Source organism: Ursus arctos, unplaced genomic scaffold (assembly GCF_023065955.2).
Source record: "Ursus arctos isolate Adak ecotype North America unplaced genomic scaffold, UrsArc2.0 scaffold_26, whole genome shotgun sequence".
NCBI lineage: Eukaryota > Metazoa > Chordata > Mammalia > Carnivora > Ursidae > Ursus > Ursus arctos.
This window is the reverse complement of record NW_026622941.1, coordinates 40,150,404-40,178,073: the sequence shown is the minus strand read 5'-3', so window position 1 is coordinate 40,178,073 and position 27,670 is coordinate 40,150,404. Positions and strand designations below refer to the sequence as shown.

The 27,670-nt window shown below is 55.1% G+C and overlaps 1 protein-coding gene across 1 annotated transcript in view; it reads left to right on the top strand.

Annotated features, from left to right (window-relative positions):
- Nucleotides 1-18,677, top strand: part of NCKAP5L (NCK associated protein 5 like) — a 35,303-nt gene extending 16,626 nt beyond the window's left edge. The window contains exons 2-13 of the mRNA XM_026501927.4: nucleotides 415-476; nucleotides 1,492-1,650; nucleotides 2,402-2,470; nucleotides 2,595-2,633; nucleotides 3,339-3,458; nucleotides 6,306-6,419; nucleotides 7,498-10,118; nucleotides 11,033-11,195; nucleotides 11,432-11,513; nucleotides 11,879-12,187; nucleotides 12,266-12,408; nucleotides 12,755-18,677. Coding sequence (XP_026357712.2) covers nucleotides 1,528-1,650; nucleotides 2,402-2,470; nucleotides 2,595-2,633; nucleotides 3,339-3,458; nucleotides 6,306-6,419; nucleotides 7,498-10,118; nucleotides 11,033-11,195; nucleotides 11,432-11,513; nucleotides 11,879-12,187; nucleotides 12,266-12,408; nucleotides 12,755-12,967 — 3,996 coding nt within the window. The 5' untranslated portion in view covers nucleotides 415-476; nucleotides 1,492-1,527 and the 3' untranslated portion in view covers nucleotides 12,968-18,677. The remainder of the gene's footprint in view (nucleotides 1-414; nucleotides 477-1,491; nucleotides 1,651-2,401; nucleotides 2,471-2,594; nucleotides 2,634-3,338; nucleotides 3,459-6,305; nucleotides 6,420-7,497; nucleotides 10,119-11,032; nucleotides 11,196-11,431; nucleotides 11,514-11,878; nucleotides 12,188-12,265; nucleotides 12,409-12,754) is intronic.
- The last annotated feature ends 8,993 nt before the right edge of the window (nucleotides 18,678-27,670 follow it).

Below are 27,670 nucleotides of genomic sequence, written 5' to 3'. Positions count from 1 at the left end.
GAGAGCACCTCATTCCCTTTGTGGCTGTGAGGACCGAAGAAGCCGGCATCTGTTCCAGAAGGACCGTAAAGCCTCATGTGTTGCCGCTCATTCCTGTTTGGTGTCTGAGTGATGTGCGTGCGGCCCTCTGCACTGGCTCTTTTCTCGGCCTGCAGGGCTCTTCCCGTGCCAGGATTGCATCTGGCCATCCCCGAGGTTTCTGCTTTGGTGTCACCTCTTGGTGCCTTATTGGGACCCGACGTATGTCCATTGGTTTATCTGTGTATGATCTGCTTCCCCCAATAGAATGGAAGCTTTCCTAAAGGCAGGGCTTTCTCTGGCTTGTTCATCCCCAAGGCCCAGTCCCTGGCACACAGCAGGAGCCCAATAACTGCTTGTGGAATGCATGGCTGACATCTCCTTCTTTTTCCATAGGCGAGGTGACCATTCTGGCTGCTAGAGTGAGTGTGCCAGCCTGAGCGAGGAGGCAGAGACAGGTGAGGGGCTCTGAGGCTGTGCATGCTGGTGGGGGGACTGGAGGAGGAGGGAAGGGGGCGGGAGAGGCACCCCTGTGCCCCACTGCAGGGGAGGGATCGTTCAGATGCCTGGCCGGTGAGCTGCTAGAGGGCTCCTCTCTTCCTTGGTCTGAAAGTGCTAAGTCTGTTTTACGTTAGGAACGGTTTTCCCATCTACTGGAAATTTCTATAGTATATGTGCAAAAGAAGGAAATGAGGACTTTCCTCTAGCAGAGAAATTGAAATGCCAGTAGCAGCTGAAGACTCGTCAGGTACAGCCAGTAACTACGGCAATAGTCCAGTGACCTCTACGTCATGATACAGGACAGAACCCTGGCTGCTCCGTTCTCGGGCAGTGACAAACGAGTCGGTTTCGTCATCAGTCTGTCCCCGACATGCCAGGTAGCCCACCAAGGAGTGTGAGTCTGGGCAGTGACGTGAATGCAGAGTACTTGCCCTCACGGGGTCAACGCTCCCCGGGACGGGGTTACAGATCCGTGCAGGGGGGGTGCCTGAGCTGGACCGGGAGCAGGAACCCTGAAGGATGCGTAGGAAGGAGCTGGCCGGGCGGAAAGCAGGGAGATGTCAGGGGACCCCCGCAGAGGGAACAGCATGCACCAAGAGACTGGGCCTCTGGGGCCTGGCGGGGAACAGGGAGCTGGTGAGCACGCAGGCTCCCTCCCACTGTGCCCGGGTAAATCGAGTGTGCTGGTTTGAGGCCGATCTCAGCAGAGAATTCAGCTTTCTTGGCGGTTGGCCAGTGTGTATGTGACCTGTGGTAGGGTGAGCACAATGACTGAGGTTTATAACAATGGTCTCCGTTCTTAAAATGGGAAGAGTGTGTCTGTGTGTCTGTCCTGGGACCAGAAGAGCCGGAGTCAGATCCTGAGTTGTTAAAATATCCGTGGCCCATCAGTCACACTAGACTTCCAGAATACTGATGAGTTTGGTCTTTGTCCTCCTCCTCCACTCACCTCCTTGCTGTGCCCTGGAGTAGCCTGCCAGGGCGTCTCTCACTTATTCCCAGGGCCTGATGTCGGAGGCCATGGACCAGCCCGCTGGGAGTCCTGGAAAGCCAAGGCCGGGAGAGGGTAGTGACGGCGGCACGGAGCCGGGCACCTGCCAGGAGCTCCTGCACCGACTTCGGGAGCTAGAGGTGGGCCACGAGGCAGGGTGGGGGTGGCGGTGCCGGCCAGGGCCCTTGGGAGCTTGGGTAGGCTTTGTGGGTGTGGGTGGACCTTCCTCTCAATCCGCTTTACCGGGCTGGAGCAGAACATTCTCTAGCAGAGCTCCTCGGAGAAGTCCTTTCTTTGCTCTGAGCTCTCCAACCCGGAGCGGGGGGGGGGCAGCTTGGGACAGGAGGCATGCTCAAGGGCAGGGCTGTCCTAGCCCCCAAATGTCTCCCTTCTTTACCCCTTTTCTTCCCCACTTTCATGCCCTTGCCAGTCTAGGAAAGGCATGGTCACAGAGGCCACAGGAAGAAGGGTTTAGATGACCCAGGGCTTAGGAGTTGAGGGTCGAGGACGAGGATTCCTCAACTAGGCTCTTCCGCTGTATTCTTAAGACCCTACCCTCCTCCCTCCAGCCTCCTCTGCCCTCCCCTCAGGGAAATAAGGATCACTTTGGGCACTTCCCAGCTTAGGTCCTCCTGGCCATGTGTCTCCCCAGCCCCTCCAACCTCTCCGACTGAGGTTGGGGTTTACAGAAAACCAGCCATCTCACCTTTGCCTTTCTGCTGCCTTCCATCCATCTCTGTAGGCCTCCCCGTGGGGAATCCAGCCAGATCCAAGAGCTGGGATAGAGGTGTAGCTAGTAGACTCCATGCCTCCCCTTCCCCAAAAGGAATTTGCCGTGGTGGAGGAATGATCCCATAGCCTCCTTGCTGGGCCTCTTTCTCCCTCCTGCAGGCAGAGAACTCGGCACTTGCCCAGGCCAACGAAAACCAGCGGGAGACCTATGAGCGCTGTCTAGATGAGGTCTGTGGGGTCTCCAGGGGACTGGTGCGGGGGGGTATGGGGAAGCGGGGAGGAGCACGGCTTGTCAGTGCTCCAGGCAGAGGCTGGTGGGTTGATAGCTCTGCCTCGGGCCCTCTGTCCCCAGGTTGCCAACCATGTGGTACAGGCCCTGCTAAACCAGAAGGTAAGCAGCCGCGGGAGGCATTCTCACCCCGAGCCCAGATGCCCTGTGGAGAGGCCCTGAGTACAACAGGGAAAGCCCTTCCTGGGGACCCGTGAGCCTACGCACATAGGGGCTAGAGGAGGGAGCTTGGTGGAAATGGCCTATCAGCCCTCCAGCAAGGCTCCTCCCCACCTCGGACAGGTCCCCACTATTCTACCTGGAGGCAGAGGTGGGCTGGGTAAGGCCAGGTCTCTGAGCCATGGTAAATTTGACTTGGGCTTGAATCCTTCCCTAATCCTGGCCCCGGCTGGTTTCTCCAGACTGTGAAGGCCCTGATAGCAATGTTAATATTGTGAGCATAAGGTGGCATCTAAATATTTACTCAAGTACTGTGGGAACTTCTTGACTTCTGAGCCACTCTGACCCCCAGGTCTTCCTCTGCCTTATATGGGCCCTTCTTTGATGTATGGTTTCTAAGAGGCAGGGGGTTGGCTCAAGGGATGGGAAAGATGCCAAAGGGAATAGGATTTACCTCCCACCAGGGTGGTAGACTTTGGAGAATTTACCATCCCCAGAAAACGTGACAGCCACAAACACAGGCAGGCTCAGCCCCCCTAGAAGGAGGCTGCAGGAGAAGGGCATGCCCAGCGGGAGCGCCCACCACGCCATACCACTCGCCCCTCCCCACCATCCTTCCTTGTCTCCCTCCGCCTCCCTGGGTGGCAGGACCTGCGGGAGGAGTGCATCAAGCTGAAGAAGAGGGTGTTTGACCTGGAACGGCAGAACCAGATGCTGAGCGCCCTGTTTCAGCAGAAGCTCCAGCTGACGACAGGCTCCCTCCCTCAGGTGGGCACAAGCGATTGGCCTTCCGTCCTCATACCTCCGCTTCCTGCCGCTCCCAGCCCCGGCCGCATTACCACCTTCTTTGCTCCCAACACCTGAAGAAGCGGGCCTCCAGCCATTCCCCTCCATTCTGGGGGCTATGGCCATCTGGGGAAGGCCCATCTAACCTGATAGATCTGAGCCTTAGACGGGGAGCGGAAGAATCCCTGAGTCCCCCCAAGCTTGGCTCTCCCCCACCTCCCAGGTGCTCCTTGCCCCGCTGGATGGCATCCCTTCTTGTTGACAGAGAAGGTTCTTGCTTGGCTCCTGCCCTGTGTGGGGCGATGGGTGGAGGATGAAACTGCAATGATTTCAAGCTCCCAAGGGGACCCTTTGGCCACTGTGTTGCTTCTTCTTGGCCAGGGGCAGGGGCGGGGCTGGGTGGACGGCGCCCAGTGCTGGGTGTCACAGAGAGGTCAGGAGAGGCACTTCCCTCCGGGTCATTCTCTGAGCGTGCATAGTTGCACATGCTCGCTCAATGACACAGGCGCGTCCTCTAACGCTAGTCCCTGATCGTTGACCTGACACCTGCCTTACCCGGGAAAAGCAGAAGGCTACTAGGAGTGAACCCTGAACTCAGTTAAGATGTCACTTGGGGGGTGCCTGGGTGGCTCAGTTGGTTAAGCGGCTGACTCTTGATCTCAGCTCAGGTCTTGATCTCAAGGTTGTGAGTTCACACTCTGTACTGGGCTCCACACTGGGTGTGGAGCCTACCTAAAGCAACAACAGAAAAGATGTCGCTTGCCGTCACTCCATCAGGAGCCCCGAGGGTGGGGTGAGATTCGGGGGTGGGAGGACCAGGACCAGCTTCAGGGACCTGAGGTGAACCTCGGGTTCTGAGGTCAGCCAGCACATCCTACCCCGCCCCCAACCTTGACAAGAAGAGAAGCACCCTTCTGTGTGGATCCGCCTGAATTTGTGTGTCTGTCTCATGCAAACCAGGCAGCTCTTGGCCCCCACACCTTAAGCAGGGTGCTCCATGGCTCACTGGGAGGCTCTGTCCCCAAGGCCAGGGCAGAGCTGGGTCTGAACTGGTGGCAGTAACTGTGGCTCTTCCTGCCCTCGGTCTGTCCCTGCTGCCGAGGTCCCCCCCCCCGCAATCCCCGAGGCCTAAACCCGCTAGCCAAGCTCACCCTGTCCGTGCCTTTCTTGGTGACCCGTGATAACAGGTGTAGATCATCCTTAAATCACTGAAATGAAATCTGGGACCTTTGGGGGTTTGGGGCAACAGATCTGTCTTTCCTGACGGTTCCGTGACATAATAGAGCGTGAACCTTGGCCTCAGATACGCTTGGGTTGGGTCCCTAACTTAGCTAATTCTTAGCTGTGTGACCCTGGGCAAATTATGTAACCTTATGAACCCCAGTTTTTTTTCTTGTAAGTGAGGATTAAGATATTGCACGTTGTCGTGAGGATGAAATGAAATCATATATGGTGTTTGGCCCAGAGTCGTAGTCAATAATTAGCAGCCATGTATCATTAGTAATGTTACTCTCGAGTTGTGCTTTGCTAGGACGAAAGCTCCATTGAGCAAATGCTAAAGGAGCTCTTACCGTGAGCAGCGCCTTTGCCAAGACGTATATGGAACTGGCCGGGGCTGTGGTCTGCGCGGGGCACATGAACCCGCAGGCCGGACTGCTCTGAGCTCAGGCAGGTCTGCAGGCAGCCAGAGTACGGAGCAGGGTGACAGTACCGTCCGGGAGCCCAGAGGGGAGAGAGGCCAGCAGAGTGGCCTGAAGGAGGTGACATCGGACCTGGGCCTTGCTGCACGGGCGATGTAACGTAGAGTTGGGGGTGGGGAGAAGGGATGCCCTGTGGAGGGAACCGCAGGGAAAGCCCGGCAGAAGCGAGCTGTTCGGCTGGGCTGGGACGAAGGCCGTGCGGAGGAGCAGCGAGTGGGGACCAGAGGCGGCGTCAGGAAAGGACCAGCAGCAGGCCGGGCCCCGGAAGCCGGCCGAGGGGCCCAGACCTGTCTCCTGCGGCAGCGGGCAGGAGGCTGTGAGCACAAAGATGCTTTAGATGAAAAAGAAAAAAAAATACCTCTGCTTTATGGGTAAGGGATTTGTAAAGCCAGCGAACCCGGTCGGGGAGACAAAAGGCCGAGCAGCTTCCAGGCCAGAGGACTGAGGATGTGGGCTGTAGCCGGGCGGCCGGAAGGCGGAGAATGCCACAGAGGCCGGACGTTAAAGCTGACTGCTGTCTAGTCGAGGTGCCTCAGAGATGGGAATGACATTCTCCAGGGACTGAGAGAGAAGTGACCGTGAGTCCATGGTCATACCTTTGTCATCCTCAGAGACCAGCTGGGGGGGGGGACAGAGATGGTAAGTCCTGCCATCTCTTTTCTCGGGCCTAGTAACAAATGCTTTTCCATCAGTCTCAGTCAACCCTGTGAGGCTGGGGTCACAGGCAGTCAGAACAGGAAGGGGCTGTTGGAGGCCGGCCCTCTCTGTAATCGGGAAGGGGGCCCCCACAACGAAGCAGAGTGGTCCTAGAGCCGCCATGGGCACCCAAACTAGGCTTGCCACTGCCCACTGCCCTCTGCCCCAGCGACCTTCTTCTTTCTCCAGAGCCCCAGAGCAGTCCCATCTCCCGCCACCTGGGCTCACACATCTTCATTCCACCCATGCATGGTCTCCCAAGGCTCCTCTGACAGAGTGGTGGGGACAGTGGAGGAAGCCACACTGGAAGCCAAGAGACGTCCCTGAAGGAGCAGACTTGGAAGAACTGTGCTGGAGGGGAAGGCCGAACTTCGTGAGGGGGTGGGGACCCGGGACAGACAGCCCCCGTGCTAATTCTGCCTCTCCCCTGCAGATCCCCCTTACGCCGCTCCAGCCGCCATCAGAGCCACCGGCCTCTCCCTCCCTGAGCTCTGCCGAGGGACCGACCACCTCGCTGCCTCTGGGGCACTGTGCTGGGCAGAGAGAGGTAGGAGGGCTGGGCACGCTGGTCTGAGGCTTCGCTGGCTACTCAGTCGGGCATCCGTTGCTGTTTCTGAGGAGTCCCAGAGGAAGGGCCGCTTCCCGGTGCCCAGATCCTCGTCCGGGTGTGAGCCCTAAGCGGTCAGCCTTGGACCGAGAGAAACAGGACCCCATTGCCGATCACCAGCCTTGCCAGCTAAGTTAGTTAGCGGTAGACTCGTGGTTAACATCTCCTGAGCGTGCACTCTCTGCTGCACACCTGGATCCCATTTATAGATTTTAAATAATTTTTGGCCTGTATGTACAATGGTCTCTATCCTCATTTATTCAAGTCTAGAACTGTTACTCATTTATTCTTTTGCTTCCCTGGTTTCCTTTATGAGGTTAAGCGTAATTACCATCCCATTGTATAGACGATGCCGTGAAGCTTAGGTGAAAAAACGCTGAAGTCCATAAACTAGGTGAGCGGTAGACCTGGGACTTGAACCTACGTAGTCTGGCTCCAGAGCCCATGTCGTTAACCACTGTGCCAGTCGAGCGGGGCCCAAGGACGAGCTGGGCAGAAACAGGGAGAAGCTGGCGGTGGAGTTATCGCAGTTCCCTCCTCCCTGGGGAGCCGGTCAGCAGGACAGCTGTCTAACCTGAGAAGGCCTGGGCTTGCCGGCAGGGCTGACTTAGCACTTGGCCACATCGCAACCCCTTCTTGAGTCTCTGTGTTCTTTCTGGAGCCTGGAAAAAGCACAGGCCTCCCTCCCCTGGGGCAAACGTAGATATCAGGGTTGTAGGTGGCGTCAGCCCTGCTGACCCAAATAGTAATGGGCAATGGTGGGGGCGGGGGTGCTGGGATAACCAGGAAGGGAGGTGGGGTCCCCACCCCACCCCAGGTGCACCAGGAGGAAGAGTTGGGGTAACCAGAGCTCAGTGACTTGAGGAAGCTGAGCTGTCCTGTCAGCTCAGAGAAGCTGCTCATTGCTTCTGGGGACTCGGACAAACCAGGCCAGCTCTGTTCCTAACATACTCGGTTTGGTGCAGCTCGGGTCCTGGGCCTGCACGTGGGCTCCTCCTCATGTTGTTTCTCCCTGAAGGTGTGTTGGGAGCAGCAGCTGCGGCCAGGAGGCCCGGGACCCCCGGCCGCCCCACCCCCAGCACTGGATGCCCTGTCGCCGTTCCTTCGAAAGAAAGCGCAGATCCTGGAGGTGCTGAGAGCCCTGGAAGAGACCGACCCCTTGCTTCTTTGCTCGCCTGCCACCCCTTGGCGGCCTCCAGGCGAGGGTCCCGGCTCCCCAGAGCCCATCAACGGCGAGCTGTGTGGCCCCCCTCAGCCTGAACCCTCCTCCTGGGCCCCCTATCTGCTCCTAGGCCCTGGTAGCCTGGGAGGCCTGCTACACTGGGAGCGCCTCTTGGGGGGCCCCGGGGAGGAAGAGGGTGCTGGGCGACCCTGGGGTCCTAGTAGGGGCTCCTCCCAGGCCCAAGGCACTGGCTCTGGGCCACCCTGTGCCCCAGGCAGCAGCTCCTCCTCTTCCTCTGATGAGGCAGGTGACCCCAACGAGGCGCCCAGCCCTGACACCCTGCTGGGGGCCCTGGCCCGCAAACAGCTGAACCTGGGCCAGCTCCTTGAGGACACAGAGTCTTACCTACAGGCTTTCTTGGCCGGGGCTGCGGGCCCGCTCAACGGGGACCAACCAGGTCCTGGGCAGCCATCTTCCCCAGACCAGGGGCCCCCACAGCTGTCCAAGTCCAAAGGCCTCCCCAAGGCCGCTTGGGGTGGGGGTACCCCAGAGGCCCATAGGCCGGGCTTTGGTGCTACCTCAGAGGGCCAGGGGCCCCTCCCCTTCCTCAGCATGTTCATGGGTGCGGGTGATGCCCCCCTGGGCTCGCGGCCTGGCCATCCCTACTCCTCATCTCAGGTGAAAAGCAAGCTCCAAACTGGCCCCCCTTCTCCTGGGGAAGCCCAGGGACCCCTTCTACCCTCTCCAGCCAGAGGTCTCAAGTTTCTAAAGCTGCCTCCAGCTTCGGAGAAGGTCCCCAGCCCAGGAGGCCCCCAGCTCAGCCCCCAGCTTCCCCGGAACTCCCGAATTCCCTGTCGCAACAGTGGCTCTGACGGCAGCCCGTCTCCGCTGCTGGCCCGCAGGGCTCTGGGTGGAGGAGAGCTGTCCCCGGAGGGAGCACAGGGCCTGCCCACCAGCCCTTCCCCCTGCTCCACAGCCCTGGACTCTGCTCAGCTCAGACCTCCCCAGCCAGCCTTGTCTGCCACGCTGTCCCCGGGACCCGTGGTCTCTCCCTGCTATGAGAACATCCTGGACCTCTCCCGGAGCACCTTTAGGGGGCCTTCCCCAGAGCCACCTCCATCCCCACTGCAGGTACCCACCTACCCACAATTGACTCTGGAGGTGCCACGGGCCCCTGAGGTCCTCAGAAGTCCTGGAGCTCCCCCCAGCCCTTGCCTCCCAGAATCCTGTTCCTATGGGAGTGCCCAGGAGAAGAGTTTGGACAAAGCCGGCTCGGAGTCTCCCCATCCTGGCCGCCGGACCCCCAGCAGCTCATCCAAGAAGCCCAGCCAGGGGGCAGGGCGGCGACCTGGGGATCCTGGCTACACCCCTCTGCGGGACAGACTGGCAGCCCTGGGGAAACTGAAGACTGGCCCCGAGGGGCCAGAGAAAAACGGGGTGCCAGCCAGGCCTGGTACTGAGAAGGTCCGAGGAGCAGGAAGGTCAGGGGAGAGCCCTGGAGACGTGGCGCCTCCCACCCCCAGGCCTCCTGAGGGACCAGAAGCCAAGGGGGCCCTGCGGGGGGCAGTGGCCTTAGGCACAAGCAGCCTGAAGCAGCAAGAACCTGGGCTCCTAGGGGACCCCGGGGCCCGAGTCTACTCCTCCCACTCCATGGGGGCCCGGGTGGACCTGGAGCCCGTCTCACCAAGGAGCTGCCTCACCAAAGTGGAGCTGGCCAAGAGCCGGCTGGCAGGGGCCCTGTGCCCCCAGGTACCCCGCACCCCTGCCAAAGTGCCAACCTCCGCCCCCAGCCTTGGCAAGCCCAATAAGAGCCCCCATGGCAGCCCGACGAAGCTACCTTCCAAGTCACCCACCAAGGTGGTACCCCGACCTGTGGCCCCCCCGACCACCAAGGAGCCCCCTAAGCCTGACAAGGGGAAGGGCCCACCTTGGGCAGACTCTGGCGGCACTCCGGCCCAGCCTCCGTCCCCCGCCCCTTGCCCCGCTGAGCCAAGCCAAGGCCCCGAGGGGCGGGCCCCACACTCGGCCATCGAGGAGAAGGTCATGAAGGGCATTGAGGAGAATGTGCTGCGGCTCCAGGGCCAGGAGCGGGCACCAGGCGCCGAGGCCAAGCACCGCAACGCCAGCAGCATTGCCAGCTGGTTCGGCCTGAAGAAGAGCAAGCTGCCGGCGCTGAACCGCCGCGCGGAGGCCGCCAAGAGCAAGGAAGGGGCCAGCGGGGGCTCCCCGCTCCGGAAGGAGGTCAAGACGGAGGCCCGGAAGCTGGAGGCCGAGAGCCTCAACATCTCCAAGCTGATGGCTAAGGCGGAAGACCTACGCCGGGCCCTGGAGGAGGAGAAGGCCTACCTGAGCAGCCGGGCCCGGCCACGGCCCGGAGGACCGGCACCAGGACCGAGTACAGGGCTGGGGCAGGTGCAGGGCCAGCTGGCTGGCATGTACCAGGGTGCGGACACCTTCATGCAGCAACTTCTCAACAGGTGAGGGCCTAGGACCTGTCAGCAGGTGCTCAGTAGCGGGGCGGGGGGGCGCTTTTCCCTCCATGGGCCCATCTGGGGCTAGGACTGCTTTTCCTGAGAGCAGAAAGGGTTGGAGGGCAAGTAAAAGGCCACCAAAGCATCTGGGGGTCTGGCCTGGCCCAGAGCAGAGGTTGGGTCTTGAATCGGAAGCCTGGGGTTTGTGCCCCAGCTTCCCTCCTCTCTGGCCGTCTAATGTTGCCCATGCTGAGACCCAGTTTCTCGTTTAAGAAGAGTTAACAGTCCACATTTTCCTAAATTGTCTCCAGCGTCAGTCGAGGCACGGGAAGTGCTGTCTGGGTGCAGGAGTTAAGGGCCTGTGAGTTCCTAACGGTGGGCGGATATAGGTCTTTACTCTGGGGTCTGTTAGCCTACAGACTAACACAGGGGGACTCCCCTTCCCATCTGGCCCACTGCCACCTGCCACAGACTCCGCAGCGGGAGCTGAGGCTCAGAGAAGGGGCCGTCCGGGCTTGGGGTTGCTCCATCCAGGCCAGATGGGCACCAGGTGGGGCGGGGCTTGGACAGCAGATGCGCTCAGCTGGGGCCGGCGGGGTGTGCATGTGTGGACCAGGAGGTGACCAGGTTGCCATCTACTAGCCAATGGCATCAGGAGGTCTCTAGGCTTGACCCTGTGTGGCTTTTGGGGAACTTGTCCCATCTCCCCTGCCCCTGCCGTTTTTCTGAGGTTTTCCGTGGAGTCTCTGCCTGTTCCCAGCATCAGGAGGAGTCAATGGCAGCAGCCGCGGGGGCTGTGTCCCCTATCCCAGGGGCAGGGGGCGGTGGGGGTTTCACTAGACCCAGCACCACTGGAGGGAGTGGGGTCAGAGTGGGCTCACCCAGACCCCCCTTCACCTTCGTCTTGACCGCTGCTGTAGGGTGGACGGCAAGGAGCTGCCGCCCAGGAGCTGGCGGGAGCCCAAACCCGAATATGGCGATTTCCAGCCAGTGTCCTCTGACCCCAAGAACCCCTGGCCAGCCTGTGGGCCTCGAAATGGCCTGGTGGGGCCTCTTCAGGGCTGTGGAAAACCTCCTGGAAAGGTAGGTTCTTGGCAGCTAGGTACTGGGCCTGGCTCTGTGGCCCTGCCGGATCTCCCACCCCTTGGAGAGTCTCCTTCCCTGGGGCGTGGAAGCTGCTGGGTGTACTCGTGGTCTCTGGGGGCTGGTGGGCTGCAGGCGCTCAGAGCCATACTCCAGGGGTCCTATGACAGAGCTTGGGGAGGGATCTGGGTGGGGGTGGAAGGAATGGATTCTGAGGTCTTCTGTACCCCACGCAGACGAACAGCGAGCCGGGAAGGCGGGAGGAGGTGCCCTCAGAGGACAGCCTGGCTGAGCCGGTGCCCACCTCACATTTCACAGGTCAGCAGGGTCAGGGGCCAAGGATGGGACCTGCCCCGCACCCCCTGCCTACTTTACTCCTTTCCTGTCACTGAAGCAGGTGCCAGGCTCTGGGTGCCATCTTGGGGCCAAGCACCAGGTAGGCACGGGAGCTGCACGGAACTGAAGCCCTCCCTGCCCTTGGGTACCCGTCCTGCCTCCCCCACCCCCACATATCCCTCCAAGTCTAGGGGAGCTGGGGGGAGGACTGGCAGGAATGACAGCCTGTTGGGCCAGGAGGGGCCCTGCCCAGGTGGGGAGCCTGGGCTGGGGCAGGAAGCCGGAAGAAGAAGGCAGAGGGGCTGAACCTGCGGCCTCACGTCCCTGACTTACCGTCCCCTCCCCAGCCTGTGGCTCCTTGACTCGAACCCTGGACAGTGGCATTGGGACCTTTCCACCCCCAGACCATGGCAGCAATGGGACCCCCAGCAAGAATCTTCCCAAGACAAAGCCACCACGGCTGGACCCCCCACCCGGAGTGCCCCCAGCTCGGCCCCCACCCCTTACCAAAGTCCCCCGCCGCGCCCACACACTGGAGCGTGAGCTGCCAGGCATAGAGGAGCTGCTGGTGAGCGGGCGGCACCCTAGCATGCCAGCCTTCCCCGCACTGCTCGCCGCCGCTCCGGGCCACCGGAGCCATCAGACCTGCCCTGACGGTGAGTGTCTGGGCAGCAGGGTGGGTCGTCCCTGGAGCTCTACCCATCCCCATCCACCTTCCCCTTGTCCCCATGCAGATCCCTGTGAAGACCCAGGCCCTCCCCCTCCTGTCCAGCTGGCTAAGAACTGGACCTTCCCCAACGCGAGGGCAGCCAGCAGCTCCACTGACCCTTTTCTGTGCCCATCCCGACAATTGGAGGGGCTGCCCAGGACCCCCATGGTGAGTATGGCCAGAGGGGAAAGGGGACAGGCCTGGAGGGCAGGAGGGATGACAGGGGGACACCAGTTCCTGCCACGAGGTACAGCCGTGTCTTAGAGAAGGCTGAAGGGTCTGGCCCCGTGGATGCCCCTCTGGGCAGCCCACCCACCTGCCCCTTCTCCTACCCCTCTCGGAGAAAGGGTTTCTCGCCCTCCCCAGAACTTTGGTAGGACCGTGCTCGGTGGTGCCTCTAGTCGCCTTGGTGGGCCCCATCTGCAGCGCCCCATAAAGGGGCCGAGCCCAGCACCTCTCAGGCCAGGCCGGGAGGTGAAAGGAGCTTCCTCCTGAGCGTCCCTTCCTTTCCCAGGCCCTGCCCGTGGACCGGAAGCGGAGCCTGGAGCCCGGCCGCCCAGCCCCCACACCCCAGGGCCCGGCGTTTGGAGGTAGCCGCACGCCCAGCACATCGGACATGGGCGAGGAAGGGAGAGTGGCCAGTGGGGGCCCCCCAGGTCTGGAGACCTCAGAGTCTCTCAGCGACTCCCTCTACGATTCGCTGTCCTCCTGTGGGAGTCAGGGCTGAGGGGCTGCGCCGCACTACGGCCCCTCTCTGGAGTTGGAGACCACCGACTGGACCAGCTCTCCTCGTGCCCCATCCCTCGGGGCCAGTGGGGCCCTCCCTGCAGGGACCAAGGAGGCAGATGGATCAGAAGGTGAAGGGGGTCCCTGACACACCCCACTGCCCACCGCTGCTGTGGAGGAGATGACCGCTCTCAGCTCAGGGAGAGACCCCGCCCTTGGTCCCTTCTCTCACCTGGAGTAAGGCTCTTCCTCCGAGGGCCTGGGGGTTCAAGGTCGCCGCGTCCCGGCCCCCAGCTACCCCTTCGGGCTGAGCCGTCTTGTGGTGCTGGGCTTCCTGCCCCCCAGCTGTGCCATCTCAGCCCAACCTGGCTGCTCCCCGCCCTGGAGCCCCGCGGGACCAGCCCAGAGTCCCCGTGCAGGTGGAGTTTGGGGGCGAAGGGTCAAGTTGCCTTCTCTCTCTGTCTGCCCTGGCCCTCCCTGCTGTCTGGATGGTGCTGCCCTCCCCTGCCCCCATGTCTTTGGGGTCCGTTTGTCTGTCTTTCTGTTGTTTTTTTATATTGAAGCGCCTGGCCCAGTCCCCACCCCCCAGCCCCGCACTGCGGTTAATTTATCTGTCGTTAAGAACTCGGCTGCTCTGCTTCCAGCCTCTGCCTCTGCCCTATTCCCAATAAAATGTGGAGGCCCCTCCCTGCCCTGGACTCCACTTTTTCTGTGGGAGGACTCCGGGGTTGACAGATGGGCGGAGGCTGCATGGGCAGCAGAGTGAGGGACCCCGGGGACCTCCACCTTGCCTCAGGTGCCCTGGTGAGGCGGCTCCCTGCCCCCCCACCGCCGCCAGCACAGCTGGGGGCGGGGTCACCGGAGAAGGTCACCAAGGGCTGGGGGAGCAGGGCCTGCTTGGGCTGGAATGGTCCCTGGCAGGGGGATTGCCCTGGGGTAGGGCGGAAGGCTGGGCTGTCTGTGGGGAGGGTGGCGGGGGGCGTGCGCTCAAACTCCTGTACGGACTGGCAGGGATGGGGTGCGTCCAGTGAGCTGCAGGGGCTGCCGGGTAGACAGAGTTCAGTGTCTGTGGCCTCCCGTTGCCAGAAAGCAAAGCACAGCCGGGTCTCAAACTGTTGCCACCGTTTTTTTTTTTTTAAGATTTTATTTATGTATTTGAGAAAGAGAGCTTGAGCCGGGGAGGGACAGAGGCAGAGGGAGAAGCAGACTTCCCACTGAGCACAGAGCCCTGAGACAGCCTGGGCCGATCCCAGGACTCCAGGGTCATGACCTGAGCCAAAGGCAGATGCTTAACCCGCTTAACCGACTGAGCCACCCAGGCGCCCCCTGTTATCTGTCCTCAGACATTGGACTTTCCCCCCAGATCTTCTTGCCCCTATTTCTACCTCAGATTTCTTCTTTTTTTTTTTTTTAAGATGTTATTTATTTATTTGACAGAGAGAGAGAGCACAAGCAGGGGGAGCGGCAGACAGAGGGAGAGGGAGAAGCAGGCTCCCTGCCGAGAAAAGAGCCTGATGACGGGGGTTCGATCTCAGGACCCTGGGATCATGACCTGAGCCGAAGGCAGACACTTAACGGACGAAGTCACCCAGGCACCCCTCTACCTCAGATTGCAACCAGAAGTTCCCCTTGCTCTGAAATTCTCACTTCAGGAAGGGGAGGCCAAGCATGAGGCTGTGTGGAAGGGCCTAGGCTTCTAGGAGTTACTTTGTACTCTCCACATAGCATGAAAGGGCCACGGGGTGGCGGTGGCCTTCTAGCCCTTGGATTTCCCGTTGGGCATGGAGCTGGGCATTACCTGAGGGTAAGCCAGGGGCAGCAAGACCATCACACACTGGCCAGCCAAGCTGGGCCTAGGACGGCCTCCTTCCTGCACAGGTTGTCAGGTGTGGGGTGACTTGTCTAGCGTGCCCACCAGACCGAGCCTGCGCTTAGCCTCTCCCCGCGATATGTAGTCTGAAGGCCAATGGGCAGGATGCACTCGGTACCCCCGGCCTTGTGGCTGCGATTCTGGACCGTTCATCACGGGAGTGGGGGCCCTGTGCTGAACACGTGGTCTGTGTTGGCCCCATAGCTTGCAGAGCTGAGGTCAGGGGTGCCGGAGCTGGGCCCACTCACACCTCAGCAACACCACTGGCTGCCGCTCTGTGCTCTGGCCAGCCCAAGGAAGGTGAGGAGGGTGTCAGGGCCTCCCTTTATACTAGCTCCTTCCAGTGGTGTGTCCAGCCCCGGAATGCTCCAGAGAGCGGTAGGAGAACTCCCCCATTAAAATAAACACCTACTATACCCCCCAGCCTCCCGATTCCTGACGCCTCCCAGAGCCTCATCTCAGAGATGAAGACATCAAGGCTTGGAAACGTTCAGTGGTTTTCTAAGGCTGAGAAGTGGTGGAGCCCGATGAGAGTGTTTTCTTTACAAGTGTGTGTAGCTTGCCTTTTTTCTGGCAGGACTTCAATCTCCTCCTCCCTTTTTGGCCTGCGGATCGCTCCTGATGGGCAGGGCTTGAGCGCACTAGACGGGACCTCAAGAGTCTTAGCCATTGAGGCTGGTTTTGTGGGAAAGTGGCATCCTTGGTTTTCCTTATCTATGGAAGGAAGATGAGAAGGTTGGGCCAGACCACCTTTGTCCTGAGCTCTCTGGTTTGTCCTCTGCCTCCTTTAATCTGGCCTCTCTCCCTCCCATTTCCCTTGGTTGATGTCCTGGAAGAAATGAACAAGACTTCGAGAAGAGTCAAGTCAGATACCTTGGTTTTCTCTGAACGTCCAAATCCCATTTTCTCACTTCCTCCTCCTACCTGCTGCTCCTGTCCCGTTGTCCCTTCTGCGTGTATGGGCTTGCGTATGAAACGTGCCAAGCTGCTAACCTGCCTCTTGCCGCGAAGGCTCATACAAAGTCCACATCCTTCTAACTTTTTATTTCTGGGTTCTTCCAGCGCCTTTCTCCCCTTGAACCTGATGTATAACCTCATTTCCTTGTTCGCACAGAATTGTGTGCCCACCGGATATTTGCCCGCTGTCCCTTCCGGGAAGGAGTTTGGCATGGTGGGTTTGACTCTGGACTCCGCCTCTGGCTAGCTGAGACCACATGGCCCATCCGTGTTTCTGGCCCCAGGGTCTGGCCCGTCTGCTGTCAGGGTCTGTTCCGCAGGGAGGCGAATGCAAGGTGTCGCCGTGGCCCCGGGGCAGTGCGGGCCAAGCCACATCAGCCACAGCGGGTTCCGTGGAGCCAGCCCTGCCCTACCGACGGTTCCAAGGTGGGCAGCTCTCATTCCTAAATCCCCCCGTGTCCAGCCCACGGAACTGTGTGTGCCCTCCATCTAGAATAATCCGTGGAGGGCGACACACAAGTGAATCAGACGCTTCTGGGGAACCAGTTTCTCCTGATGCTTCAAGGAAGGGTTTGGCTAAAAGGCTACTTGATCTTCACTGTGACAGAACACTTCCTATCTCGTTGGCAACATCTGCTTGCAGGGTTAAGGTGACCTCACTCTTTTCTCCATGAACAATGGGTGATGTTTGCCTTACCATTGTGTGTGACCCCTTCTGCTGAATTTTCCAACCAGAGGAAGCCATAGCTGCCAGGCCCCCTTTCTCCCCCTTCAAATGGCATCAAGACATCAGCATAAGACTGACAAGGTTTCAGATTCCACATCACTGGGCACCCTGCCTTTTACAGGAAATGCCCTAAAATGTTAACAGGTTTTCTCTGGGTTGCCAGGAGTTTTTATTGCTAGATTTTCTACAAATAGTATGTTTTGCTTTCTTTATCAAACGGGTTTAAAAAAGAAACAGTCATGCTTTGCAGCAAATTCTAGATATACATACCCCTTCTTTAATCCTGTGGGAGTTAATTCAAACGTATCGTTGTTTTTTTTTTAAAGACATGTGAATGTGAATTAATACAGGTGAGCATTTCTATGATCCTGGGACGGGGATGAACTTTTAAAAATCTCTTATAATTATTAAAGACATACAAATGATAAAAGTGCATGTTTTATTTATTTATTTTTAAAGATTTTATTTATTTATTTGACAGAGAGAGACAGCTAGCGAGAGAGGGAACACAAGCAGGGGGAGTGGGAGACGAAGAAGCAGGCTCCCAGCGGAGGAGCCTGATGCGGGGCTCGATCCCAGAACGCCGGGATCACGCCCTGAGCCGGAGGCAGACGCTTAATGACTGAGCCACCCAGGTGCCCCAAAAGTGCATGTTTTTTTAAAAAAAACTTTTTAAAAAAGTGCATTTTTTCTTAAAAAAAAAAAAGGTAACTGAAATGGAATTGGATGTTACAGAAGGGAGCAGCGTCTTTTTCACACTCCAGCTCCCAGCCTCACTCCGCAGATACAACCCGAGCTGAGAGGTGACCTTTCAAATCATGTTTTAAATTCACGCGTGCGCACACACACACACACACACACACACGCAGAGCATGTTTACGTTGACCTTTTATTAAACAATGAGATTGTTCTATAGTTACCGATCTGCTGCTTTAATCATATATCTTGGAGATTTTTCCCAAGTCCGTGAATCTCCGTTACCATACATGGTCTTCTGTTGTATGGCTGTGCCGGGTTAATTTGTGTGGCCGTGACAAACTGTGCGCCGTGAACATTGCATATGTGGCTTTGGCCACGTGTGTATTTTTACAAGATAAATTTTTACCCATGCCATTGCTAGGTCAGGGGTGCTTGGGTGGCTCAGTCAGTTAAGTGTCTGCCTTCGGCTCAGGTCATGATCCTGGAGTCCAGGGATGGAGTCCCGCGTCGGGCTCCCTGCTCAGTGGGGAGTCTGCTTCTCCCTCTGCCCCCACCCTGCTCGTGCTCTCTCACATATGCACTCGGTCGCTCTCTCTCAAATAAATAAATACAATCTTTAAAAAAAAAATTGGTAGGTCATAGCATACGCTTAATTTAAATTTTTTACAGGTATGAACAATTGCATTTCAGTAACAATGTATAAGTGAGACTATCTTCTACATCATTCAGTATCATTAAACTTTTTAATTCTCGGCCAATGTGGTTAGAGTATGTGACCATGTGGAGTCTTGCGGCCCGATGTTAGGGACTTTGACTTTTACTCGGAGTACAACGGGAAGCCGTTAGAGACTGGTAAAGAATACACCGGGGAGGACAAATATGGCTGCAGGCCAGTAGGGGGCCTCTTGGGTAACTCCAGTGACAGATGGGGGCAACCTGTTCCAGGGTGGGGGCACTGTAGACAAGAAAATTTGCTAATGTAATTGATGTGAAGAAAAGAAAAGAGCCAAGGGTAACTCCAAAGGTTTTGGAGCAATTGGTAGGAAGAAATTGCCATTAACCAATAAGGGGGAGAGTAAAAGGAGCAGACCTGGGGGAGGGAAGATTAGGAGTTAAATGTTGGCCATGTTGAATTTGAGATGTCTGTTGGACAACACCCAGTGGAAAATGTAGAGTAAGCAGTTGGTTATAGAAGTCCAGGGTTGAGAAAAGCAGCCTGGGCTAGAGATATAAATTACTAAGTCATCAACATATGGATGTTATTTAAAACCAGGGGACTGGATGAGCGCAACAAGGGAGTAAGACGAGGAAAGGTCTCAGTCCTTAATCCTGGGATCCTTCCTTTCTTCAGAGGTCAGAGGAAATGAGGAGAGATCATAGAGGAGACTGAAAAAAATAGTACCAAGAGAATGTAGGGTCCTGGAATATAAATAAAGAAAACATTTCAAGAAAGATTAATCAGTGTCAAATTTTGCTGATGTGTCTGTCAAGATGAGGATTGAAAATCGTTTCTTCAATTCAGCAAATACTGAAGTCACTGGTGACTTCAGCGAGAGCATTGGTGGAAATGAAAGCTGTTTGGGTTGGTTCAAGATAAGCCAGAAAAGGAAGGACTGGGGTATAGACGACTCTTCTAAGAAGTAGTGGAGAAGAGAGCGGGAGGGGAGAGTCACGTCAAGAAATGTAATATTTACTATTTTTTTAAGTCTTATTTTTGAAACTCTTTCAAACTTACCTCAATGTTTCAAGTACAGTACAAAACCTTTCTTCGAACCCTCTTGAAAGCTGCCAACTTGAGGATCCATTACCCAGTACTTGACTGTAGATTTCCTACCAACAAGGGCATTCTCTTATATACCCCCATAGCATCATCGAAATCAGGAATTACTATATAATGACAATCTAATCCTCAGACCACATCAAAGTTTCACTGGTTATCCAAATAATGTCATTTATAGCCAGTTCAAAAGTCGCACATTGCTTTTAGACATTTCTTTAGTGTCCTTCAAACTGGAGCAATTCTTCAATCTGTCCTTGACTTTTTTTTTTTAAAGAAAGGGAGGTGGGAGGGGGCAGAGGGCAGAGGGAGAGAGAGAATCCCAAGCAGGCTCCACACCCACCAGGGAGCCCAACACGGGGCTCAATCTCACATCCCTGAGATCATGACCTGAGCAGAAATCAAGAGTCGGACACTTAACTGACTGAGCCACCCAGGTGTCCCCAAACTGTCCTTGACTTTTGAGACCTTGACATTTTTAAAAAAGATTTCATTTATTTATTTGAGAGAGCATGAGCAGGGAGAGGGGCAGAGGGAGAGGGAGGAGAAGACTCCCCACTGAGCAGGGACCCCCCCCCCAGGACCCAGGGATCATGACCTGATTCTGAAGGCAGATGCTTAACTGACTGAGCCACCCAGGTGCCCTGAGACCTTGACATTTTTTAACTTTACAGGCCATAACTTCCATTTATCTCATTACTAAGGATGTTCGTTTTCATTACTTAAGTTGGTGTTTGCCAGACTTCTCCATTATACATTTACTATTTTTCGCTTTCTAATTAATAAGAACATGTGAGGAGGTACTTTGAAACTGTGTAAATGTTTCATTTTCATCAAACTTTCTATTTTTTCATTTGCTTATGTCAGTATGGACTTATGACTTCCTACTTTATTCAATGGTTTGTAATCCGTCACTATCGTTATTTACTTTGGTGCTCAAATTGTTCATGATTTAGCCAGTAGGAGCCCCTTCAAGCTGGCTTCCACCTCTTTGACAAACCCCCATCATTCTTTGAGGATGTGCTTTCTGGCATAACGTGTTCAAGAGTCACCTTGGACTTCCTCAGCCCAACCCTGGAATTAGCCATTTCTCCAAAGAGCCCTGGTTTCTTTGGGTGGGGGTGATATTTAGAAACCAAGATCTGGAGGCTGGGTATGCTCACAGCTACTGGGGAGTTGTTCTCAGGGCTAAGAATCCTTGCCCCTAAGAAAGGATTTCTTAAAGATAGAAGAAATTAAGGCATTTTCTTATACTTATGGGAAAGAAAAAATAGAGAAAAATTTGATGATTCCAGGAGAGAGAAAAGGGAATTGTTGGGCTCTAAGGAGAAGTACTCTTGTGATTGCTTTCATTTTCTCAAGGAAATCATCAAGGTCATCAGCTAAGAGGAAGGATGGGAAAACGAGGTGTTGGGAGACTTGAGAGGAGAGGAGATGGTATGAGTAGTCATCCAGAAGGTCAAGAGTGAATAGGGAATGTAGTGGGGGTACCAAGTAGTATGAAGGGTCCACTTGAGGTGATTAGGAATTTAAAGTGAGACTTGTTTTTTTAATAAGATTTTATTTATTTATTTTCGAGGGGGAGAGAGAGAGAACAGGGTGGGGAGTGGAGGGACAGAGGGAGAGGGAGAGGGTCCCAAGCAGACTCCATGCTGGGTGCAGAGCCCAACATGGGCCCGATCCCACGACCCTGAGATCACAACCTACATGGAAACCAAGAGTCAGACACTCAACCAACTGTGCCACCCAGCACCCCTCAAAGTGAGATTTATTAACACGAATGTGTTGGGGTTTTTCTCCTGCCACGTTAAGTACAGAATAGACAGGATTAGCCCGGGCTGCCAACTTACCATATGACTACAACACAGGGGAGAGAGAGAGAGGCCAGGGGATTGAAGGCATATGCAAGGGAGTGATTCTATTAGTTGGCTGTGGACTTTGCATCGGTTAAAGAGGGAAGAGAGAATGAGAAAGGAGAGAGGCACGATGGAGGTACGATCAGTAGATGGCAGGCCCTGGTGGGACCAAAGGAATTTTGGAGATAGGGTATTAGAGAGAATGAGCTGGGAAGAAATGAGATGGTAATCAGAGGGTGGGATGCATGAGAGTGAGATGATAGGAGGTGCTATGGGCTAAACTGTGCCCCCCTCAAAAAAAAAAAAGATGTTGAAGTCCTAACCCCCGGTACCTCAGATGTGACCTTACTTGGAAATAGAGACTTTACAGAGGTAATCCAGTTAAAACAAAGTCGTGTGGGTGGGCCCTAACCCAATATGATTGGTGTCCTTACAAAACGCATAAAATTAGACATAAGGACAGATAGGCACATGGGCAGAGGCCACGTGAAGACCCAGACAGAGATCACGGCGATGCAACTACAGGCCAAGGAGTGCCCGTCAGCAATTGTCAGCAAACCACTAGAAGTCAGGCCGAGGGCCGAAGGGAGCAGATGCTCCCTCACCATCCTCAAGAAGGAACCACCGCCGACACCCTGATCTCGGACTTCTGGCCTCCAGAACAGTGAGGCAAAAACCTTCTGTCTTTCCAGAGACCGCGGGACACTAGTACAGAGGGGCTACAGTCACCGGTGATGACAAGGACCAGGAAATGACCACAGGAGTGAGTAGTTCAGACATGGTAAAGGGCAAGGTCGTTGGAGGAGAAGAGATCATGGAACTATCTGTGTGGATGTTGAAATCTCTAAGAACTAGGACAGGATTAGCCTCGGAGGGAATGACCATGAGGCAGGAGCCAAAGCCTTCAGGAAATGAGAGGAAGTAACCCGGGGGTTGGTAGATGAGCGGGAAAGAGGGGTAGACTGAGCAGTATGGTCTGTCAACAAGAGATTCAAAGCCGAGGGGCTTTAGGGAAGAAGAAGGGTCCGCAGGCCACGCTGAGGAGTGAGGAGGGCGCCTGCACACCTTCTGGCCTGGGGGGACCGGCCAGCTGAGGTAAAGAAGGCGGCCTCCTCAGGGCAAGCCTGCAGGGGGAGGTACTCTTCACAGAGGCTCTGTCAGCTTGCTGAGGAGGAGCCGTGAGCTCTAGAGGCCCCAGCGGAAGGGTTCCAGGAGATGGGAACCGAGGAGGGAATGTGCAGGGCTAAGAGGATCAGAGTGTGGGAGATGGGTGGCCATCGCACGCCAGTGGGAACGACTACCAAGTACTGCGGCCATGTTCATCAACTTCCCACAGTCCAATGTCCCCTTTTGTGCCTTTTGAATTTCATAGCACGTGGATGGGGAACGTGGGGAAGATGTGGAATGGTCACTGCCGACAGAGAAGAGGGACCGGGGTAAGGACAAGTCCAGGATTTTCAAACGAGGCTGGGGCCCAGTGGCAGGTGAAGAGCGGGAATGTCTAGGGGCACCAATCTCCAGGAAAGTGGAGTTCTTGTGGTTGCTTTCTTTTCTTACCGGGGTGCAGAGGCCTGGTTCGAAGCCTAGAGAGGGAAGAGTGTGGGATTAGCGCAAGGATGGGTTTTGCCAGTGAGGGAGTTGAGGTGGCTGGTGACGTCACCCACCATAGGCTCTGGCTTGGGCAAGAATAATAATAAATCAGAGCAAACATCATTTACAGTGGGCCAGGCACTGTTCTTAGTGCTTACCCGTAGTAACTCAGTTACCCTCACCACGGTCTTTTATCCCCACTTTAATATGAGAGTGTGGGGCTCAGAGAGCTCACGGGAGCTGTCCGAGGCCAAAGCCCATCTGCGGACGAGCTGGGCGTCGAACAAGGCAGTTCAGCTCCAGACGGTGCTTTCAACAGCACGATGGAGGAGGGGCCGCTAGGAGGGCGCCGAAAGGAGCGGGATGCAGGGGAGGGGTGAAGGGGCAGGGCTGGGGTTTCGGTGTAACCACAGTGCAGGGGAGAAGCAGAGAGGAAGTAAGAGTTGGCACCATGTGTGGTTGTGGTCTGAGGGCTGAAGAGCAGACTTTTACATCCGGTGTAGCTGGCCGAAATGAGGCAGAGGGAGAAGTCCCCGCAGAGAACCGAAGATCGGGAACCGGGGAGCTGGGGGCTGGAGGGTCATCCACTTCGGCTGAAGTCTCCCGAAGTGACATGGACCTGGAGGAAGAGGCCAGCTGGAGGCAGAGCTCTGATAACTGCAGAGAAGGTTTCCTGCAGGACACTGGGTGGGCAGGGAAGGGTCTGGGCAGAGGGCCACCGGGGCTTATGGTGGCAGAAGCCATCGGGAAAGCGGGTTTCTGTCATTGAGTCGTGGGGAAGCCAACAGGGTAGCCCCGGGGGCCTTCTCTCAGGCAGGAGCACTCCAAGGAGTTAGTTTAAAATCCCTCATTTAAGTTTGCCACATATTTACTTTGGTTACGATTCTTTATTGCGAAAAAAATCATTTTCTGCAGAACGGTCGGGAAATAAATTGCCACCAAGTGGCGCCCTGGCCGCCGTGCCCGAGGGAGAGGTTCGCAGGCCTGAATTGCCACTCCGTGGAGAGAAGAAGAAATGTGGGGTGCCCGCCCTTCCTCATGTCACCAGGGCCCCAAACCAGCTGCCCTCCGTCTCCCCACGCCCTCGCAGGGTTGCGCGAAGCGCGGAGAACACGCGTATGTGCCCTTGGCCCTCCCCTCTCCTTCCGTCATTTCCTCACACTGTCGTTTATACAACAAACATCGCTTGGGCCCCTAGTGGGTGTGAGGCCCTGCGCTGGGCACCAGGACCCAGAGGGGCATGTGACATGCCCCTTCCCTCGGGACTCACAGTTCTGGCGCCTGATGCCAGTCACTGGGCGACCTCAGGAGAACGCGGGTGGTGCTGTAACGGAGGGTGCCCACGTGCTGTGGGGGCCGCCGAAGGGCTCTAACCCAGTGTCCTTGGGTGAGGTGATACCAGGACTCAGACCTGCAGGTGGGTGTGGCCGAGTCACGCAGAGGGTGGGGGTGAGAGTTCTAGGCAGAAAAACGTAAATGCCCAAGCCTAGCGGTGAGGGACTGAATGGAACATTCGATGACATAAAATGAGCTTATTATGGCTGGAGCACTGAAAGATGAGAGGATTTTGAGTACACAATGAGAAGTTTGCACTTTCTCCTGACAGCAAAGAGGTGCCATTGAAAAGTTCAGTGCTTATGATCAGAAAGATCCATCTAGGGGCGCCTGGGTGGCACAGCGGTTAAGCGTCTGCCTTCGGCTCAGGGCGTGATCCCGGCGTTCTGGGATCGAGCCCCACATCAGGCTCCTCTGCTATGAGCCTGCTTCTTCCTCTCCCACTTCCCCTGCTTGTGTTCCCTCTCTCGCTGGCTGTCTCTATCTCTGTCGAATAAATAAATAAAATCTTTAAAAAAAAAAAAAGAAAAAAAAGATCCACCTAGAAATAGTGTGCAGAGACCCAAGGCTGGGGCTGAAGCCAGTGAGGAGGTGGGAGCCATAACCCAGGCAAGGCTCAGTAGGGCCGGAACCTAGGCAGCACTTGCGTTGAGAGCCGTGGACTAGGTGTCCATATGCTCCTTAACTATGAGGTTCCTGGGGTTCCGTTGGGCTTGATCATTCCTCCTAAAATAATGCCTTTGAGATCCATCCAGGTTGTTACACGTATCTAGGGCTGACCCCATCTCACTGCAGAGTACTATTCCATTGCATGGACGTACCACAGCTAGTCTGTCCGTTCACTGGTGAAGGCTATTCGGATTGTTCCAGATTTGGGTTATTACAAATGACGCTTCTGTGAATGTTCAGGTACAGGTTTGTGTGTGAACACACATTCTTATTTTTCTAGGATAAACATCCAGTAGTGCAATTGCTGGGTTGTATAGCTAATAGGCATTTAATTTTATGAGAAACTGCCAAATTGTTTTCCAGAAGTTGTACCATTTTACTGTACCATTGGCAATAAAGGAGGGCTCGAGTTGTTCCACATTCTTACCACTATTCGGTGTTATCACTATGTCTTTAAAGTTTAGTCATTCTACTCGGTGTAGGGGGTATTTCACTGTTGCTTTAGTTTGCATTTGCCTAATATCTCATTACATTTAACATCTTTTCATGTGTTTCTTTGCCATGTGTGCATCTTCTTGGATGGAGTGTCTGTTCAAAGAGCTGACTCACTTTTATGGTTTTAAAATGCACCAAATCGTCCACGTCTCTCTCTCTCATTTCCCCCCTGAACTTCAGATTGCGATGCCAGCGCTGCAAATGCCTCCCGACCTCTGCAGGGAAGCCCCCCGCCGCTGTGATCCCAGCATGTCCAAAGCCAAAAGACCCGTCCGTCCCTCAGCAGTCCTGGGCCTCCCCCACGGAAGAGCTGCCACTTAGAGGGGTTACTTTCTGCTCAACACTCTTCCAAGTGCTTTACATATTTTAATTAACTTAACCCTCACGACAATCCTTTAGGTAGTACTGGTTTTTGTGGGGTTTTTTTAAGATTTTATTTATTTGGGGGCACCTGGGTGGTTCAGTCGGTTAAGCGTCTGCCTTCAGCTCAAGTCATGATCCCAGGGTCCTGGGATGGAGTCCCGCATCGGGCTCCCTTCTCAGCGAGGAGCCTGCTTCTCCCTCTCCCTCTGCTTGTGCTCTCTCACTCGTTCTCTCCCCCCCCAAATAAATAAATAAATAAATAAGTAAATAAATAAATAAATTTATTTTTTAAAAAAGATCTTTTTATTTTTTTTTATTTTATTTTTTTTTAAAGATTTTATTTATTTATTCGACAGAGATAGAGACAGCCAGCGAGAGAGGGAACACAAGCAGGAAGAGTGGGAGAGAAAGAAGCAGGCTCATAGCAGAGGAGCCTGATGTGGGGCTCGATCCCACAACGCCAGGTTCACGCCCTGAGCCGAAGGCAGATGCTTAACCGCTGTGCCACCCAGGCGCCCCAAAAGATCTTTATTTTTAAAAATCTTTTAAAAAAGATTCTATTGACTTATTTGGGGGGTAGGAGCAGAGGGAGAGGGAAAACAAGGCACAGAGATGTTGAGTAACTCACCCAAGCTTGCACAGCCGGCAAGTGGTGGTAGGTCTATCCAGATCCCAGAGTCACCCTTGATTCTCCTGTCTTTCTCACTTCCCCATGTCTGTCCAGTCATTAAGGCCTGCACAGCTGCCTTCTGAATGTTTTACTTCCATCATCTTTCCTCCAACCCTTATAACTACTGCTCTGGTGCAGCCATCTTGTCTCTTGTCTGGACCATCGTGAGTACCATTTTAAAAAAACAAACAACTTTTTATTATAGAAGATTTCAGCAGTACAAAAAAGTAGAGAATAGTACAAGGAATATGCCCATTGCTACAATCAGTATAAACTCATGACCATTCATTTCATCTACCACCCATGCCCTGCTGCCACCTGACTGCATTATTTTGAAGCAAATCTCAGCATATTGATGCATCCATAAATATTTCAAAATGCGTCTCTAAAACAACTTTCAAATAACAATTACACTAACAGGGGCAGCTGGCTGGCTCCGTCTGTTGAGCGTCTGCCTTCGGCTCGGGTCGTGATCCCAGCGTCCTGGGATCCAGCCCCGCATCGGGCTCCCTGCTCAGAGGGGAGCCTGTTTCTCCCTCTCCCTCTGCTGCTCCCCCTGCTCACGCTCTCTCCCTAATTAAAAAAAAAAAAAATCACAATAACATTCTTTGCATTATGCATATCTCTTTAATTCATTAATCAGTATTTGTATCAGTTACCCCCTGCTGTATAACTTAGTGGTTTAAAATGATCATAAATGTTTATTGCTGCTCACAGTTTCCGTGGGTTGGAACCCCGAAAGCAGATGAGCTAGGTGGTTCTGGGTCAGTGTCTCCTGAGCTGCTGGTCACCTGAAAGTCCAACAGGTCCCGGAGGATCTGCCAGCCATGCGGCTCATCGACGCTGGCTGGCAAGTGGGTGCTGGCTGTTGGAAGGGGCTCCAGTCCGCAGCACAAGGGCTCTCCACAGGGCAGCCTGAATGGCCTCAGCACCTTGCCTGGTTTCCCCCAGAGCAAGTGAACCAAGGATCCAAGGAGGAAGCTGCGAGACCTTTCGTGACCCAGGCTCGTAGTCGCACACACATCCACAGTATTCCCTGGGTCACACGTGCCAGCCTCCTTCACTGGGAGAGGGTGGGAATACCAGGAGGCTGGGATTTTAGGGGGTCGTCCTAGAGAATGGTAACCACAGGCTCCAATTGCCCCGGTTCTGTCCGTCTCTCATTGGTACGCGGTTTATTTGAATCAGAATCCATGCTTGCATTTTGTTGATATGGCTCATAAGTCTTACCTCCAGGTTCCTTTCCCTTTTGTTTTTTCGTTTTGTCTTTTCTTTGCCTTTTTTTTTTTTTTTAAAAGAATCCAGGTTGTTTGTCCTTGGTTTTACACTTACTGGATTTTGCTGCTTACATCCCCGTGATGTCATTAACACAGTCCTCTGATTCACATCTTTCCTGTAAACTAGTACTTAGATCTAGAACTTAATATGATTTAGATTTTTTTTTTTTTTTTCAAGAAAGCTTCAATGGTAGTGCTGTTGACTTCCAGGAGGGGGCACATGACATCGGGTTGTCTCTCTTGATATGATGCGGCTGTTGCCAGGGCCTAGCTTCATTATTCATTAGAGGTTTACAAAACAGTGATAAATTAACCCTATAATTTCACCATCTATTAGCTGGAATATTTCTGTAGATAGAAACTTTCCCTTTTTGATTACCTTGAAGCACAGCTAATACAGAAAAGATACATGCTTCTTT